Below are 19721 nucleotides of genomic sequence, written 5' to 3' on the forward strand. Positions count from 1 at the left end.
GGCTACTGATAAGAGCAAGGTTAGCAGACCAGACAGTAGCCTTGGAAAGAAGTCAGATTCCCAGTTCCCATAGAACTCCTAGACAACAGTAAAGCAAAATAAAATAAAAAAAAGAAGCTGGCAACAGCAGGTAGGTTTCACCAATTAGAAAGCAGACAGCAGCCTTGAGATACTCTGGCCCAGACAAGGACACATCCAGGTTAACCAGGTGAGGGAGGGGTCAGCATTCTGGGGTTGTTACTGCACTTGCTTAATGAACCTCATGTATTATGTATATTATCTAACAGAATTAAAGCCTCATTAGTAATAATGTGTGAAAATGGGAAGGTGTAGCCAGAAGGAATGGACTAATTCATCCTCTGAAGGGAGTGTCTGCACCAAACTAATGTATAAAACTTGCTTGGCTTTTGTAACAGGGACTCCTCCTTCTACAAGGGTGGAGTCCACTTCTGGGCAGAAGTGACTTTGGATTTCTCTCTAATAAGTTTCTTTTGATATCAGATATTTGGTATCAATTGGGATTTTGTGTTGTCCAAGTTGGCATTTCCAACAATATGGAGGGTGAGCGAGAGTGTGGAGTTGAAGGTAACACTGAGGTTGTGGACCTTGGTGACTTGGAGGACAGTGATACTCTTAACATTAATAGTGAAGTTTGGAAGGTGGGATGGTTTGTGGGGAAAGGTAAGTTCAGATTGGAGCAAGTGAGTCTAAGATGCCTATAGGATATCTGGTTTGAAGTGTCCAACAGGCAGTTGGAGATCCAAGACTGGAGATCAGTATAGAGGTTAGTGTTGGATAAGTAGATTTGAAAATCATTAGCATAGAGATGATAACTGAATCCAGGAGTAACTGAAATTGGATGGAGGGAGAAGAGAAGAGGCTAGAGGAGCATCTCTCCTCACCTTCTTATGCCCCAAAGTGCGACCTGGATGAAGATTCAGCAAAGGAGACTGACGAGTGGTCTGATGGATAGGAGTACTAGAAGAGAGCGATGTCATGAAAACCTATTGAGAAAAGAATGAGAAAATGAAAAAAACCTAATGAGAAAAGAAGAGGAGAATAATTGACAGTACCAAAGGCTACAGAGAGACTAAGAAAGATGAGAAGGATGGGGGAGGGGGGTGGGGAAGACAAGCATTTATTAAGTGCTTACTATGTTCAGGCCCTCTGCTGGGCTGTACAAATATCTCATGAAGGATAAGGAAGGGGAAAATTCTAGATTTGACAATAAGTGATCACTGGTGACTGTGAAAAGAACAAATGATGTTTCAGTAATTACTACTTTATAGTATAGTTTAAGATCTGGCCCTGCAAGGGTGCCTTACATCCCACATTTATTTATTTATTTATTTTGCTTTTTGGAGGGCAACTGGGGTTAAGTGACTTGCCCAAGGTCACATGGCTAGTTTTTGTGTTAAGTGTCTGAGGCCGAATTTGAACTCAGGTACTCTTGACTTCAGGGCCGGTGCTCTATTCACTGTGCCACCTAGCTGCCCCCACCCCAAATTTTTCATTATTTACCAGGAGATTCTTAACTTTTTGCTCTTCCAGATAAATTTTATTAATTTTTTTTTATTCTGTAAAGTAATCCTTTGGTAATTTGATTGGTATTGCACTAAATAAGTAAAGTTAATTTAGGTGCTTTTGCTATTTTTATTAGATTGGCTTAGTTTTCCCATGAGCAATATTTCTCTACTATCTAGGTCTTTATTTTTATAAACCAAGTTTTGTAGTTGTATTAACATAGCTCCTGTGTGTTTCTTGATAGAGATACTCCCTGTTATTTTATACATTTTGTAGTCATTCTAAATGGAATTTTGCTTTCTATCTCTTCCTGTGAAGCTTTATTGTTAATATACATAAATGCTGATAATTTATGTAGTTTTATTTTATAACCTGAAACTGCTGAAGTTATTGTTTCAATTAATTTTAGATGAATCTTTAGGCTTCTCTAGAACTTTATCATATACATAAAGCAATGATTTTATTTCTGCTTTTCTAATGCTTAATTCCTCAAATATTTTTTGCCTGTCTTATTGCTATAGTTAGCATTTCTAGCACTGTATCAAAGAGTAGTGACAAGGCACATCTTTGCTTTACCCTTGATCTTACTTGAAAGAGTATATTTAATTGCATTACATAGAATGCTGGCTATTTTATATATACATTATATATACATACATACATGTACACATAATTTACCATATTTAGTAAAGGTCCATTTATTCCTATGTTTTCTAGTGCTTTAACAAGAGTGCTGCATTTTGGGGCGGCCAGGTAGCACAGCAAGTAAGAGCACTGGCTCCAGTGTCAGGATGACCTGGGGATCGAATCCCAGGCTCATATACTTAGCACTAACCCAGAAACACCTGGCCGTGTAACCTTGAGCGAGTTACTTAACCCTGATTGCTTTAAAAAAAAAAAGTGTTGCATTTTGTCAAAAGACTTTTCTACATATATAGAATAATTATATGGGTTTTGTTATTTTTGATCTTAATGTGGTTAATTATGCTTATAGCTTTTCTAATATTGAACTAACCCTGAATCTCTGGTACAAATTCAATCTGATGAGGTGTAACCTTTTTGTTATCTTGCTGTACCTTTGCTTATATTTCATTTAGCATTTTTACATTATATTTTTGAGGATTCTGGTCCATAGTACTGTTTTGGCTCTCCCTGGTTTAAGTATCAAGGCCATTTTTTATCATAGGATAAACTGGTAGGATCCCCTTCTTTTTCTATTTTTGAAAACAGATTATGCAATATTAAGATTAGTTCTTTAAGGGGCGGCCAGGTAGCACAGCAAGTAAGAGTACCGGCTCCAGTGTTGAGAAGACCTGGAGATCGAATCCCGGGCTCAGATACTTAGCACCCACCCAGAAACACCTGGCCGTGTAACCTTGAGCAAGTTACTTAACCCCGATTGCTTAAAAATAAAAAAAAAAATAAAAAAAGATTAGTTCTTTAAATATCTGATAGAACTTGCTTCTAAATCCATCCAGTCCTGGGTTTTTTCTTTCTTTTGGGTGTTCATTTATAACTTGTACAATTTTTTTCCTTTTCTTTTTTGTTGAGATTGTGTTCTTTAATTCTCTACTTTTTATTCTGTTAAACTAGGTATTTTGAATATTTTTAAAACATTCATCCATTTCATTTAAATTGTTGGCTTTGTTGGCATAAAGTTGTGCAAAATGTTTTTGATAACATTCTTTAATAATACTTATATAGAACTTTACTTCTGCTTATATAGAACTTATACTTAATATAGAACTTTAAAATTTGCAAACTGCTTTACAGATATTATCTAATTTTATCCTCACAACTATCCTGGGAAGTAGGTACTATCATTATCTCATTTTACAAATGAGGAAACTGAGGCAAGATAAGGTCAAAGTGACCTCCCTAGGGTCACACAGCTAGTATCTAAGGTTGAATTTGAACTTAGCACTTCCTAACTCTAGATTCAGTGCTATACTAACTGTGATCCCTATTTGTAAATTTTCCTTTTCTGATTTTTGATACTAGTAGTTTGATTTTCCTTTTTTCTTCTTTTTAATCAAATTAGACAATTGTTTATCTATTTTATAGTTTTTTACTGAAAAATCAACTCCTGCCTTTCTTAATTTAATGAGGTTTTTTTTTATTTTTTACCTTTTTTGGTTTTTAGAATTTCTATTTTGACATTTACTTAGATTTTTTAGAATGTTGGCTAATTTTTTAAAAATTGGTGTCCCAGGGGTAGGCTAGGTGGCACAGTGAATAGAGCACCGGCTCTGGAGTCAGGAGGACCTGTGTTCAAATCCAGCCTCAGACACTTAACACAAAAACTAGCTGTGTGACCTTGGGCAAGTTACTTAACCCCAATTGCCCTCCAAAATGCAAAAAAAAAAAAATTGGTGTCCCATTTCTTGGTCTGTTTTCCTTGTTTTGTTGATGAAAGTATTTAGAGATCTATTTTCCCCTAAGGGTTGCTTTGCTTGCATCTGCAAAATTTTGGTATGCTGTCTGATTTTCACTATCTTAAAAGAAATGTTTTTTATGATTCATTTTTCAAACCATGGATTCTTTAGGGTTAATTTAGTCTATAGTTTTGATATCTTTTTCAATGGCTCTTTATTGAATATAATTTTACTGAATTGTGGTACATAAAAGATATATTTATTGGGGGGGTTGTCTTTTATGTCCTAGTATTCTATCAAATTTTTATAAGTACCATGTACAGCTGGAATCTATATTCTTTTCTATTCTCATCCAATAATTTCCAGAGGGCTTTTATAAAATTCTAGAATCTTTTTCATTGTTTCTATTTGGTAAGATTTGTGCAGGTCTGAAAGAGGTACACTGAGGTCCCCCAATCATTTTACTGTTTTTCCCTTTAACTCCTTTAGCTTTTAAGTAGATACTACATGATTTGATGCATGTTAAATATCAAAATTAATTCACTATCTGATAACTTTCAGCAAAATGAATTTACCCTGTTTATCTCTTTAATTAAGTCTGTTCTTGCTATTACTATGTCTCAGATCATAATTGCTACTGCTTTTTAAAATTCAGCTGAGGTGTAATAGATTTTGGCCTAGCCCCTTATTTTAACTATTTGTATCTTTATGTATTAAGCATTTCTTGTAAACAACATATTGTTGGATTCTGCTTCCTAATCTAGTCTGATATCCTCTTCTGTTTTATGGATGAGATCATCCCAGTCATAGTTATGATCATTAATTGTGTGTTTTTCTCCATTTTATTCTCATATATTTTTTTTTAATTTCACACCCTGTATTTACAAAAAAGAGAGTAGAGAATGAAATGATTGTATTGAGTATCTGTGCTCAAGTTTTGATGCAAATAATCAACTTCCCCTCCTCTTGCCCTCACTTAAAGCCAAATCACAGGTGGTGATTGTTGTTTTTGACTACTTCTTGCTTACCTTTTATCCCTTCTTCACAATCCATCATGTGCGGTTAAAGTTTGCTTTATGATGACTACTCCTTCCCTAAATGCACCCTTCTTTTAATCTCTCCTCCCCACTTCTTTTTCCCTATTTCCCTGTTGAGTTAAATATATTTCTGTCCCCAGCTATATGTATGGGTACTTGATCAATTCAGATGAAAGGGAAGTTCAAGTGTCACCCACTCTCTCCACATTTGTATAATATTCTGATTATGTAAAACTCAATCATCTTGATTTATGTGAGATAATTTTGCTGATCTTTCCTTTCTCCTCCTTTTCCTCCTGGTGGATTTCTTTTTCCTTCCCTTTCTTCTTTTAAGATCATCAAAACATAACAAAGCTATCCCCAGGCTCTCTAGATGAGTTGGTTTCCTTTATGACCCTTGATCTCCATCTATTTGAATGCCAACACTTCATTCTTGCTTAGTACCTTGCACATTTAATTCTACCTTTTTATGTTTCTCTTAACTCCTATGCCTGTATTTCAAAATTTCTACTCAGTCCTTGTCTTTTCTTTTTTTTTTTTTTTGAAGGGCAATTGGGGTTAAGCAACTTGCCCAAGGTCACACATCTAGTTTTTGTGTTAAGTATCTGAGGTCAGATTTGAACTCAGGTCCTCCTGACTCCAGGGCCGATGCTCTATTCACTGCGCCATATAGCCGCCCCATAGTCCTTGTCTTTTCAATAGAAATAGTTGGAAATCTTCTATTTCATTAAAAATCCACATTTTCTCCTGTTAGATTATGCTCAGTTTTTCTGAGTAAGTTATTTTTAGTTAAAAGCTCCTTCTCCCTCTCTCCGCTTTGGAATATTGAATTCTATGCTCTCTTCTCCATCATTGTGATAGCTGCTAAATCTTGTGCAATCCTGACTGTAGTTTTCAGTTTTCATCATGGTGTTCCTGGGAGTTTTTATTTTATAGTTTCTTTCAGGAGACAACTAGTGGCTTCTTTCTATATCCACTTTGCCTTCTGGTTCCAAGAGATCTGGGCAGTTTCTTTCATGATTTATTTGATGTCCAAGTTCTTTTTTCTTTTAGTCATTTCTTTCAGGCATTCCAATGATTCATAAATTCTGCCTTCTCCCCCCCCCCCCCTTACTCTGATCTTCCATCTCTAGACTCAAGTCCTTTCTGTAATCTATACTAGATTTTAGCCTATCTCTGTGGAGTAAGTAACAGAGCTACCAAATGGTATTTGATCCTCTTGTCTGCACAATATTCACCCCCTCGGTGGGGGTCCCCCTGTCTAGTACCTCTTACCCTACTATATGTCCCCAGGCCTCTGTTTAGTCTCCAGGCTGGAAGGCTCTGCCTAGTTCCTTCATGGCTAGAACCAGCCCCCCGTCTGAAGACATGTCTGTCTCTCTGTGATGAACTAGGTTGAAAAAACGACTCGTGATTTTTCCTTAGATTTCAAGATTTATCTTGTCCATTTTCTGGGTCTTTGTGGAAGAGAGAGCTGGATCTTACTGCTTCTTCCTACTCTACCATGTTGGCTGGTCTGTCATTCTGGAAGTTTCAGAATTGTTAAATTATTATTCCCAAGGGTGGTTCTAATACTTTTCTTCTCAACTGGGACATTGATTCCTTTTCTTTTCTTTTTTTTTTTTTTGGAGGGGGGAAGGTAGGGCAATTGGGGTTAAGTGACTTGCCTAAGGTCACATGGCCAGTTTTGTGTGTGTGTGTGTGTGTGTGTGTGTGTGTGTGTGTGTGTGTATTAAGTGTCTGGGACTGGATTTGAACTCAGGTCTTCCTGACTCCAGGGCGGGCACTCTATTCACTGCACCATCTAGCTGCCCCAATTCCTTTTCTTTTACTCTCTACTATTTGCTTGTTGTATTGTAGCCTCTTCTTGTTTTTTTGTTTTTTAAAAATCAATTTCTCGGGGTGGCCAGGTAGCACAGCGAGTAAGAGCACCGGCTCCAGTGTCAGGATGACCTGGAGATCGAATCCCGGGCTCAGACACTTAGCACCCACCCAGAAACACCTGGCTGTGTAAACTTGAGCAAGTTACTTAACCCAAATTGCTTAGGGGCGGCCAGGTGGCTCAGTGAGTAAGAGCACTGGCTTCAGTGTTGGGATGACCTGGAGATCGAATCCTGGACTCAGACACTCAGCATCACACCCAGAATTAACTGGCCGTGTAACCTTGAGCAAGTTACTTAACCCTGATTGCTTAAAAAAAAAAAATCAATTTCTCTATGAGCTTTTTCTTGTGATGAGTGTTTTCCCTATCATTTACTTGCTATTTTTGTCCTTTTGATTTGTCACATTTCTTGATATTCTTAGGTGATGGAGGGCACCTGGGCTTAGATATACCTCTCAGCTATCTTGCTGGAAGTAGTTCATATACATTATCTGATTTTATTCTAGCAACCACTAGTTCCAGTGTACAGACAATCTAATACTATTTCTATTTTAGAGATGATGAAATGGAAGGTCAATTAGGCCATATATTTAAAATCACTAAGCTAAAAATTGAGTCAGAACTTGAACCTCTCTTGACTCCAAAGCCCAATATTCTTTGTACTAATGAGATCATAGTACTATTTGACCTTGAAATAGACAATTCTATAGGTTTTGGCTCACTGGTTATTATATTGATTCTTAGGTTGATTTATTTAAGTACTGTTTGCATTTCTCTTGTATTAGTTTAAGAATCTGTCTGCCTGCAATTTTTTCCTTCTTCATTTCCTCCTCCTTTTCTCCACTACTCCCTTGTCTTCTTGTTTCAAATATGCTTCATTTGTTAAAAATGTTTATTAACCAAGGAGAACTGAACTCTTTTGTAGGTGAAATTGGTTGAGAGGGGACATTTGGAAATGGCTCTGCAACCATCTTCATTAGTTCAATTGTTCTTGGCCAGCTATAGCATTCTGAACAGATATGCTTTAAATCTCACTTGGTTCAGCTGATTGCTACAGAGATTTCAGGCCAGATGTTACCTGGTGAAATGATTAAATACACCAGGGCAGCTCCTCCTCTGATTCATTTACCTGAATTCTAATGCTAATGGTCATATCTTATCAATTCTAATTTAATATGCAGGTATTGTCAGGTGGGTGTTTATTATAAAAGTTTTTATGTATTGAATTTCAGAATTCTTGAAAAAATTTAAAATTATCTCATCTTTTATTAAACAACTACAATATAAAATAATATCTGAAGAATATACAGTATTGAATTTAAAATTCTTTTTCACTATTTTCAATTCCATAACAGACAATATTAAACATTTAACAAACAGGAACATCTAACAATAACCATACCACTGTTTTCAATGCATTAACATAGCTTCTCATTTTAATGTTCACTTCATTAAGTTACTTTTTGTACAAGGTACAGCATGTTGTTACTTTCTATTAAAATGAAGAGCCAATTACAATAAAAAATGTTAGTTATGTGCTAATATTTAAAATTAACATTCCCAAACTAGACAAGCCATACTTTTAAAAGTTTTAATGCTGATTATTGCCAAAATAGTATTTATTATAATTTCATGCTATTGATTTTTTAAAAATAAAGCCGCTCCACACTGAATCCACTGGTCTTGGTTGCCCCCACATGGTACATCGATATTTGTCACCACACGATCCCTCTCGGCACTGGAATAGACGGGCAAGGAGATGCACTCATCAGAAGAATATGGACCATATGCATCCTGTAACAAATCATTGATTTTATTCATAAAATATGTTTTTAAGTTTACCATTCTGAAATAAAGCATTAACTGTGACAACCCCCAACTCATAGATTATCATTTGCTACTCAGCTATAAAGAAATATAAATGAGTTATTATGGGATTAAGTACTCCTGATATACAGAATTAGTTAAATTTTCTCTTCTTGGTCAATTGGTCAAAGGAAGGCTTACCATCAAAATAGTTTAAAAAGGAAGAAATGTCTCTAAATAAACTCAGCTATTATGATAGTTTCTGTAAGAAAAACTGATAGCACATATTCTCCTATAGAAAATAAAGTGAAGGGGAATCTACTAACATGTGGCAGTTGCACATCAATATAGTACATATCTCTAATTATTTCCATAGCCTATTCAGTAATATTGATTTTAACACTTGAGATACTATAGTTTAAATTAATCACTAAATCATTCATTTTTAGTGTAAATTATTATAAATATGCTTCATTTCATTTAAAAAATAATTTAACCATAAAATAATCATTAAATAATTCCAAGCATCACTCTGTGCCCATCCAACAAGATGTAAGGTAATATCTAAGAAGACTTCCTTAATTGCAAAAAGCTGGATTTTAAGACATTATGGTCAAAAAGTATTTCAGAAAAAGCAGGTCTTTCTACACTACTCAAACTGAACCACGCAGGTGGCTGTCAGCTGAACAACAGTAAGACTAGACATTCCACAAAGTGGAATGGGGCTGAACAACTGCTTCTAGGGAATTACAATTTCACTTTTATCTTTGCTTGGATCCTTTCACTTATTCATTTAAGAAACAATTATATTATGTACCTATTATGTACAGAATACTATGCTATGTACCCAGGAAGATAGAAAGAAATGTGAACTTCATTAAGGAGGAAATAGGGAGTCAGTGAAGATTTTTTTGGGCAGAACAGTAACTTGAGTCTATCTATGTGTAAAAAAAGTAACTGACAGTTGTATAGTCGTTTACTTGAAGAGTAAGAGCAAAGGCAGAAAAATGATTTAGGGAAGGGACTGCTCTAGCAGTTCACAAAGGTGGTACTAATGGCTGGTACAAGCATGTAGTCAATGGAAATAGAGTAGGGGTGGATGAGAATGATATAACCATTTGGCAACTAATTGTCTATTTGAGTTGAGTATGAACTTTGTTGACACCTTTATGTTTAGTTTTGTTGGTCTAAGACCTAAAAAAACTAGAGTATAATTTCAAAAACCTTTGCTTGACCTTGACATCTGCTTAAACCTATGCCTATCTCTCTTTCCTTTCATAGACAGCTTGATAGAAAAAGTCACTTCCTCACCACTCATTCACCTCACTCACTCCTCAGCCTCTCAGAGTTTTAACCCCCCAACATTCTACTTGTTTTCCAACAACTTGGGTACCAATAAACTCTCCAAAGCTGCTAATAATCTCAAATGCAAGATCCCTTCCCCTTCTTATTTCCTAACTTATTTGATCTCTCTGCAGTCTTTGACTCAGTTGACCACCCCCTGGAAAGCAGAGATGAGAATTCTGGTTAGAATTCTAGGCATGTGGCTGGGGGTGAGAGGGCACAATTCAATGAAAATATGCTGAGTTGGAAGATGGAGTGTGTTGTGCAGGGTATGGCAGAGGTCAGTGTTGCCAGAGGAGAGTGTTAGAGGGTGGGAATAAGGTGGAAGAGGAGAGAAAAGGTAACAGGGAGACTACCTATGGAGACCTTTGAAAGGTGAAATTCTATGTGGATGTCAAATTGGCTAATGAGTTTCCATGCACTTATATTTTTGCTATGAGAATTGTAAACTAACAATCATGCATACAATTAATCTTTATTTTATATTGACAACTCAAAATTCATATCAATAAATAAAAAACCTCCAGATAAATTTCATACTTACTTTAATTATTATCAATCTGTACATTTCAGTGTTTATTCTTTACTTATTTGTTCTGAAGAGAAAAACCTTCATTCCTTCATTTCTTATTACTTTTGGAGTCAAAAGGCTTTTACAGATCCACCCAATGGTGCTTTAATTTAATCAAGCTGCAGGCTCTTCCTAATCTATTTTTTATCATAGATAAAAGTCTTATCTATGATTACCTTTTTTTGGGGCTAATCCTAAGAAAATGCCTTAAATAGTCATTTCCCTCAGGTCAGCTCTTGGCTTTCCATCTCTTCCCCTTTTAGAGACAAAAGGAATGTTACATCTATTTACATTTCTCAAGATCTCTTTTTAACTAAACAGCTTTCTTTCATCTGAGCTGCTCCTCCCCTGGTTCCTGCCCAGGCACCTGCCACAAACACAAGGTTTGCTGAGAAGACTCCCAAACTCTTCTGATGTCTTCCACATTTGTGTCCAGTTTTTTTTTCTTTTAGATAAAGAATGTAGTCAATTTTAAATTTATTTTCAATCCCCTAAGTGTCAAATATTTTTATTTATTCTTTAAAAATAAGAGGGTCCATGTCCTCCAATAAATGAAGTGGGAAGTAACACTCCACTTAGCTACTGACCATGAAAACTTCTACTTTCTGTACATTATATTAAATGCACAAATTATGTTTATACAGCACTTATGTTCTACAGAGCACTTTAAATTTTTCATTCTATTTAATGTTTTAATTAATTTTTATTATGGCATAGTATTTCCTACATTAATTGGCACATCTTAATGGATATGATAAAAGGTACTATGCTACGCTGTTAGATTGAAATAACTGGACAAATCTAATATTTAACGAAGAATTGTTAATAAATACAGTTAGGTGGTCCAGTGGACAAAGCACAGGACTTAAAGAGTCAGGAAAACTTGAGTTCTAATCATGCCTCAATCATTTACTAGTTATGTAACCTGGTACCTCGGTTTCCTCATCTGTAAAATGGGGATATTAATAGTACCGACCTCTGAAAGTTGTGGAGATCAAATGAAGTATGGGTAAAGTGCTTTACAAACCTTAAAGCACTATACAAGTGTTAGGTATTATTAACAGAATAATTAGACAATAATCCTTCACCTTACATTTCAATTTAACGTGGTTGAGTATATGCTACATCTGTATGGTAGAAATTGATGAGGTATGGGCTCTGGGAGCCCCCGGAGCTCTCCTTGAGTCCTTGAGGTACAGGCTCTGGAACCTCCCTTGGACTCTTGATTTAATCATCTCATTTGATGAGGTAAGTCTGTTACTAGACTTCCCACTCTTGAACTGGCCTAGCCCACCATTGTTTATGGTCTCCAGGTAGCTTCCTACCCTTAATCACTCATTGACCTCATTAACTCCCCCTGAAGACCCTCCCCAAACTCCTCCTCTAGACCACCCCTAGACTCCTCCCATGGCCTTCTGTATATAAGACCCTGTCTTGTCTTCACGTTTGTGAGAGCACCATAGAATGCCATAGAATAGTGAGAGCTCTGTGACAGCCACAGAGTGACCTAGCACAGACGTACTCTGTGTCTAATGTAAGCGAACTTTTAATAAATTTTACTTTTCTTTGGCTGAGAAGACTTGAGTCGAATTCATTAGGCAGGACCCAGCATGTTGGTATTTTGGGGTCTCCAGAGCAACCCTAACCCTCGTAGTGGGTTAACCTCTTCAGAAATCACACCAGACTCGGTCATGGCAGTTCAAATCAGGCTCTGTGATTTAGAACCACAGGATTATAGATTTAGAGCTGGAAGTGGCTTTAGAGGCCCATCCAATGCCCTCATTTTATAAATGAGAAACAGAGGTCAGAGAGGTTAAGTGAATTACCTACAGCCATAAAGGTAGTAAGTAAATAACCTATATAAATATGAGGAAGCTCCTTAATCTCTGTGAGGCTCAGGTTTCTTTTACATAAAATCAACTCTGAATCCCATTATCCCATGATCCTACAACATGGCATTAATGAGATCAATCAATCAACAAATATTTATTAAGCTCTTGTTCTGAGGCAGTAATTATTCTCGGTTCTGGGGATCTGAGAGATAAAATGAAACAGTACTTGCTCTCACAAAGCTTAAAGTGAACAGAGGAAGAATATACATACATATATATGTATGCATTCCCACATAATATGTGTGTATGTGCATCCATATGTATATGCATGTGCACACACATACACACATCCTTTGAAGGGAAGAGGAGTGAAATGGGCCTCCCACCCGAACAGAATGTCTGACCATCTACCTTCAACCAAATGCTGCTCTTGTCTCCAACCTGATCTCTAGCCTACTCTGGGAAGATATGGGGTGCCTTCCATTCAATGAACATGTTCACATCTGGTCATATGCTATACATCCCAATGATTCTTAAGCCCTAACAGATCATCATCCAAACCCTATCCCCCACCACCCCCTCAACCCTCCCACCCCAAATTTTCAACCAAATGCTCCTCCCACTGGAATGGGATTCAATCCCTTTGGAATGCCTGTTCTGTAGGCAACAAAATTTGCTTCATCCTAAATCTTTTCCTCTCCCATTCCTCCCATCCTTCCATCTATCCCTGAAGCCTGGCTCCCCACTACTGTTTACAGTAGTAGCTGCATCTTCATTCATTCTCCTCAGTTAATTGGTTGAGGTACAGGAGTTAGAGATACTTCTTTCTCTCCACTGCCACTTCTATATTTTTCCCCTACTTCCATCATTCAGTACCTTTCTTCCCTTGAGGTTTATGCTATTCATATCTACCATGCAATCAAAATCCTGGCCTCTGTTGTTTACAGACCTCCAGCTGAGAACCTTGCTCATATTTTACAGAAAAATTAAAGGCATTTTCCATGAACTCCCTCTCCTCCCCTCTTCATCTCATGTGACTCAAATTCTTTCCAAGACTATCTCCTCCATCCCTATTTCACAGTAAGAGATGGTCTTACTCCTTATCAAGGCTAACTCCTCTTCCTAGACAAGCAATCTCATTCTGTGTCTCCTCCAAGAGATTGCCCTCCATCATCCTCTCTCACTTATCTTTAATACACACACCCATATCTCTCTCTCTCTCTCTGTCTCTCTCTCTTTATTGGCTCATTTTCTACTACATAAAACATGCCCATCTTTTCCCATCCTTAAGAAAACCCTCACTCGTTCCTTCCATCCTCACTATCATTCTATATCTCCTCTACCATTTGTGACTAAACTCCTTGAAAGGGCCGTCTAGAATATGTTTCTCCATTTTCTCTCCTCTCACTTTCTTCTTAATTTTTTAATAATCTGGCTTTTGATCTCATTATTCCATAAACCTGTTCTCTCTAATGTTACTAATGAACTCAGTCACCGAATCAATGGTCTTTTGTAAATCATATTCTCCTTGACCTCTGTAGCCACCAACATTATTGATCACTCTCTCCTCCTTGATACTCTCTTTTCTCTAAGTTTTCAGGACACAGCTCTCTCCTAATTCTCCTCCTACCTAAGAGACCATTCCTCTTCTGTCTCCTTTGCTAGATCTTCATCTGGGTCATACCCTTTAACTGTAGAAATCCCACACGTCTCTATCATGGATCTCTTTTCTTCTGTATTACTTCACTTGCTGATCTCATTAGTTTCCATGGAATTAATTATCATCTCTATGCTGATGATTCTCAAATCTGCCTATCCTGCCCTACTTGCTGACTTTTAATCTTGATCTCCAACTGTCTCTCAGACATTTTGAACTGGATGTCCAGTAGACAAGTCAACATGTCCAAAACTAAACTCCCCTTAAATCTTCCTTCTCTCTTAAATCCCTTATTCCTCTAAAGGACAACACTCTTCTCCCAGTCCCTCAGGCTCACCACCTAGGAGTTATCCTGCACTCCTCACCTGCTCTCATCCCCCATATCGAATATCTCTTGCCAAGGCCTATAGATCTCACCTTTGCAACATATCTGGTATAAGTACCCTTCTCTCCTCTGACACTGTAGACCCTCATCACCTCACACCTGGACTACTGTAATAGGCTGCTTGTGAGGCAACCTGCTTCAGGTCTTACCCATTCTTACCCATTCAGACACTAAGGGGATTTTCCTAAAGCACAAGTCTGATCACACCACCCAATAAACTCTAGTGGCTTCCTATTGCCTCTGGGAACAAATACAAAATGCCTTTTGGGGAATACTTCTCAACCACTTACTCTTCAGTTCAGTGACACTGGCCTTGCTGTTATACCCTCCTCAATGTCACCTATTGGCCTCCCTTGGCTTCCTTTAAATTCCAACTAAAATCCCATATTCTATAGGAAATGCTTCCCAGCCCTTCTTAATTCCAATGCCTTCTCTATTTTAATAATTTCCTATTTATCCTGCTCATAGCTTCTTTGTACATAACTGCTCTCTGTCTCTTCCATTAGATTGTGACCTGCTTTTTTGTATCCCCAGCACTTAGCACAATGCCTGACACATGGTAGGAACTTGATACATGTCTATTTACTGACATATATACACACACAAAAATAGTGTAAGTGTGTGAATAAGCAAATGAAGGTATATTTATACATGTGTGTACCCATGATATATATGCTTATATATGTATGTGTGTCTGTGTATTTTACAAAACAAATAGGAGTAATGAAATATAAAGTAGTTAAGGAGGGAGGATCCTAGGACTTGGTAGATCTGCTAATGTTCATGTAGAATGTGGTACTTGAAATGTATCTTGAAGGAAATAAGAAATTCTATGATATGCTCCTGAAGAAGGAGTATATTGTAGGCATGGGAGACTGCCAGACCTGTCTGTAGCTCAGGGACTAGGAATGAAATGTTTGGTGTAAGGAACACAGAGAAGCTGAGACCATAAAGCAGATAAAAGGGGATAATGTATAATTAGACAGGAAAGAAAGGTAGGGATCAAGTTGTGAAGGGTATTAAAAATCAAATAGGGGATTTTATATTCTATCCTAGAGGCCACAGACAATGGGTGAGTGACACAATGAGACCCACACTTAAGGTAAACCATTTTGCTGACTGTGTGAAGGATGGGATGGAAAGGAGAGAAAGCTGAGACAAACTAAAATGCTATCAGAATAGTCTAGGCAAGAGACAAAGAAGGTCTGTACTAGGGTGGTGGCTATATGAGCAGTGAGAAGGCATCAGATGCAAAAGATGTTCTAGGTGCAGAAAAAGTGAGATTTGGTAACTGACTGAATATTCAGGATGAGGGAAGAAGGAGGAGCCAAGCATATCATCAAGATTACAGACCTGGGAGACCAGAAAAATCCTGGTGTGCTTAACAGAAATAGAAAAGTTCAACTGAGGGGAAGATTGGGGGAAAGACAATGTCTAGGTTTAGTTTGGAGATTGAGTCCTAAAAAAAGACAGTTAATTGTGAATGTATAAATAAAATCTGTTTAAGAGGCACCTAAAAACTCAGAGCAATTATCCTACTGAAGGTAAATTCAGTAGTATTATCTTTTCTCAGAGTTAACATATACTACAGTGAGGAACTGGAATTCCCTATAAGTTTATTAAGTTGATATCTAGGAAACAAAGATTATTTATCTTACCATCATTAAAAAATAACAAAAGTGAAATTTCAAATTAATTTCATTTTCACAAGTAATACATGAAAGTAAACTGTTAAAAAAAACCCTTCCATCAACATATTCATAAAGCCTCTCATGACTTACCTAAACATATGTTTTCTGAATTGATTCAAACTAAAGAAAAATTATTTTCATTGTTAGGAAAAGAAAACTTTAATGCACATTTTAATGGCCATAATTTAGCAAATCAGCATGGGAAAAATAAATAACTCAAAACAGGAAATAAACAATATGCCAACAATTAATAATTCAAAATATTTTGCTCTTCCTAGATTTTCTAGCTATTTTTGAATATCTTTTTGTAGACAAATACTTCGTTTAGCTTTTTACATAACAGAATATTAACTCTTAGTAATACAGAAAAGAAATTAAATGGCTAGAAATAGTACAATTGTGAGAAATTATATTCTAGGAGCTACAGTGGTAGCACAGTGTAGAAAGAAGTATTGGCTATCCAGGAGTGTTTTCAGGAAAAAGCTGTACACACAGCATAATAACTGTATTAGTACTTTATGAGATACGTATGTATGCATATGCATTTTGCCACAACCCAGAATTCAAGAAGCAGATAAACATGAAGTAGGGATTGAAAGGAAGGTTAGGAAATGAAATAAGCACAGATCTGGCTGAGGATTTTGTATTTTATAATAGAGGCAATAGAAAGGCACTGAAGATTTGTCAGTGTATATGTTTGTGTTGTAAGTTCATATGTGTGTGTGTTTGTGTGTGAGAGATATTGTCAGATCCATGTTGTAGGAGCATTACTGCTTTGGAGAAAGGCATAGACTGGAAGCAGGAAGGTTACTTAGGTGGCTATTAAAATACTTCATGCAAGAGATAAGAAAATCTTAAACAAGGGTAGAAGTTGTATGAGTAGAGAGAAAGGGACAAGGGATGTTATAGAAGCAGAATCACTAAGATTTAGTGACTGATTGGATATTGAGGGTGTAAAAAGAGTACTCCAAAGTTGAGAACCTGAGCAACTAGATGGAGAGGTCTAGCCACCACAGAAATAAGGAAGTTTGGAGGAGAGATGAGTTTGGGGGGAAATATTAAGAATTGAGTTTGAGATCTGATTTTTATACCTGAATGTACAGAATATAAATGGCTGAGGGGGAGTAGAAATCCAATCTAAGTAGAGAGCTAGCAAGAAGGTACTTAGTTGACAGCTAGTGGGCAACTAGGTGGTACAGTAGATAGAGTGCTGGGTCTGGAATCAGGAAGATCTGAATTCAAATATGAACTCAAGACACTCATTTGCTGTGTTACCCTGGGCAAATCACTTAACCTATGTCTGCCCCAATTTCCTCATTTGAAAAAGGTGGATACCTACCTCCCAGGGTTGTTCAGAGGATCAAATAAATGAGATGAAAACTGTAGAGTGCTTAGCACAGTGCCTGGTACACAACAGGCATCATATAAATGTTAGCTGCTATCATCATCATCATCATCATCATCATCATCATCATCATCATCATCATCATCATCATCATCATCATCATCGTTGTTGTTTGTGTTTTTTAATGAGTTCAAATCACCAGACTTAGATAACTTTAATTTTTAAAGTGCTAAAGTACTTTACATCTGAAGTTACACCAAAAATCTACAGATGTGGCTGCTGAGCCAATCATTGATCTCTGAAAGATCCTGGAGAACAGAAAGGGTACTGCAATATTGAAAAAAAACAAGTATTCAAAAAAGGGAAGAGAGGAGAGTCTGCAAGCAAAAAGTCAGTGTACTTGACTGGAAAAATTCTAAAATATATTATTAAAAGGTGACTCATGAACACCCAGGAAAGGGAATGGTGATTATAAAATCAGCACGGTACACTGGAAATAACAGTGGCTCTGGAGTGAGAACTTCAGACTCCATTTTTAATGATCACCTGTGTGACCATGGGAAAGTTCCCCTATAGGTCTCATTTTCCTCATCAATAAAATGAAAAGGTTAAACTAGATGACCTTGAGGTCACTTCTAGCTCGCCATCTATGATCACATGATCTTAAGTTATTCCAATTTCTTTGACAGTGTTACTAGACCGATAGATCAAGGAAATGCTGTACAGTTTATTTAGATTTTAGTAAAGACAAAGTTTCTAATGCTATCTCTTATGAACAATCTGAAGAGAGGAATGGTAATCAATATTAGAGTTATATAGATTTGGCTGGACTCATAAACTATTCATTAATGGTTTGATATCATGTTGGAGGGGCTCTAATGGATCAGCCCAAGACCTTTAACATTTTTTAACAGTGACTTGAAAGCATAGGTGACATACTTATTTCATTTTCAGCTAACACAAACATAGAGGGGACAACCAACATATTAGATGACATAATCAACACTGAAATAGAACTTTTCAGGCTAGACTTTGGGGCTATAAATAAATGTAGCATCATATACTTAGGGGTCAAAAACCCAACAATGTGAGTTTGCAATTGAAGAGGCATGAGACAGTTCGTCGGCAAAAGTGTAGGGCTTTTACTGTACTACATGGTTAGTAAGAAAGACAATCTTTGGCTACATTTAAAAAGGCATGGTATAAATGGCTACTGAGGTAAAAATCCTGATATACTCTGTTCTGGTCAGACTTCATCTGGAGTATTATACTCAGTTCTAACAACCAAATTCTGGAAAGGACAATGATAAACTAATGAGTATTCAAAGGAGGGTGACTATGATGGTGAAGGGCCCCGAAAGCATGTGACATAATATTTATTGGGGATCTCTGGTATGTAGAAGTAAGACTTAGGGAAAGTGTGTTAGCTATCTTTAGCCATTTGAATAATTATCATGTAGAACAAGTGTTAGATTTGTTTTGCTTAAAACAAAAAAGGAAGAATTATCAATAATGGGCATGAGTTGCTGAGAGGTAGATATAGGCACAATGTAAAGAAATACTTCCTAATAATTAAAGCTATACAAAGGGAGGTACCTAGGTGGCACAGTGGATGGAACCCTGTGAGTCAGGAAGACTTAAGCTCAAATCTGAGCTCAGACACTTACTAGTTCTGTGATTCTGGGCAAGTCACTTGCTTTGTTTGCCTCAGTATATTCATCTTAAAAATAAGCCAGAGAATAAAATGGCAAACCACTCCAGTATCTTTGCCAAGAAAACCCCAAATGGGATCATGAAGAGTCAGACGTGACTGAAACAACTGAACTAAAGCCATCCAAAAGTAGAGTGACCTGATAAGACCCTAAGTTGTAGAGACAGTGGCCACCTTAATTTGTAGATATTTTCTCATCTGGGGGTTCTTTGTATTAATAAAATTACAAGTCTATGATTACCTAAACTATAACTTATTTAGCTTGTTCTAATTCAGGCATTCACAGTCCTAGTGAATTCTGGGCTTTGTATCTGCTTAAGAGATGATAAGTATCTGTCCAGTCTTACAGACAAGATATCCAGGCACATATCACTCTTTGGAAAGTATGTACTTTTCAACTGCTTGGTGTTTCCTCTGTAGATGGTTAAGCTAAATTGTTTTGAGTGATCAGAAATCTCACTGAGAAGGCTAAAACTTTAAATCACTCAATCAAAGTAATTTTATTATGTAAATCTAGGAACCCAGAGTGGTGCAGTGCAAAGAGAACTGGATCATTAGTCA

At 36.8% G+C, this 19721-nt stretch overlaps 1 protein-coding gene across 1 annotated transcript in view; it reads right to left on the minus strand.

The window, feature by feature from the left end:
• Positions 1-8225: 8225 nt before the first annotated feature.
• DYNC2H1 (dynein cytoplasmic 2 heavy chain 1) overlaps positions 8226-19721 on the minus strand; it is a 429393-nt gene continuing 417897 nt past the window's right edge. The window contains exon 90 of the mRNA XM_069080147.1: positions 8226-8612. Within this exon, the coding sequence (XP_068936248.1) occupies positions 8454-8612 (159 nt within the window). The 3' untranslated portion in view covers positions 8226-8453. The remainder of the gene's footprint in view (positions 8613-19721) is intronic.

The sequence above is a fragment of the Petaurus breviceps genome, unplaced genomic scaffold (assembly GCF_028583685.1).
Source record: "Petaurus breviceps papuanus isolate PSGF00001 unplaced genomic scaffold, PetGlider_PUasm1.0 91133, whole genome shotgun sequence".
Lineage (NCBI taxonomy): Eukaryota > Metazoa > Chordata > Mammalia > Diprotodontia > Petauridae > Petaurus > Petaurus breviceps.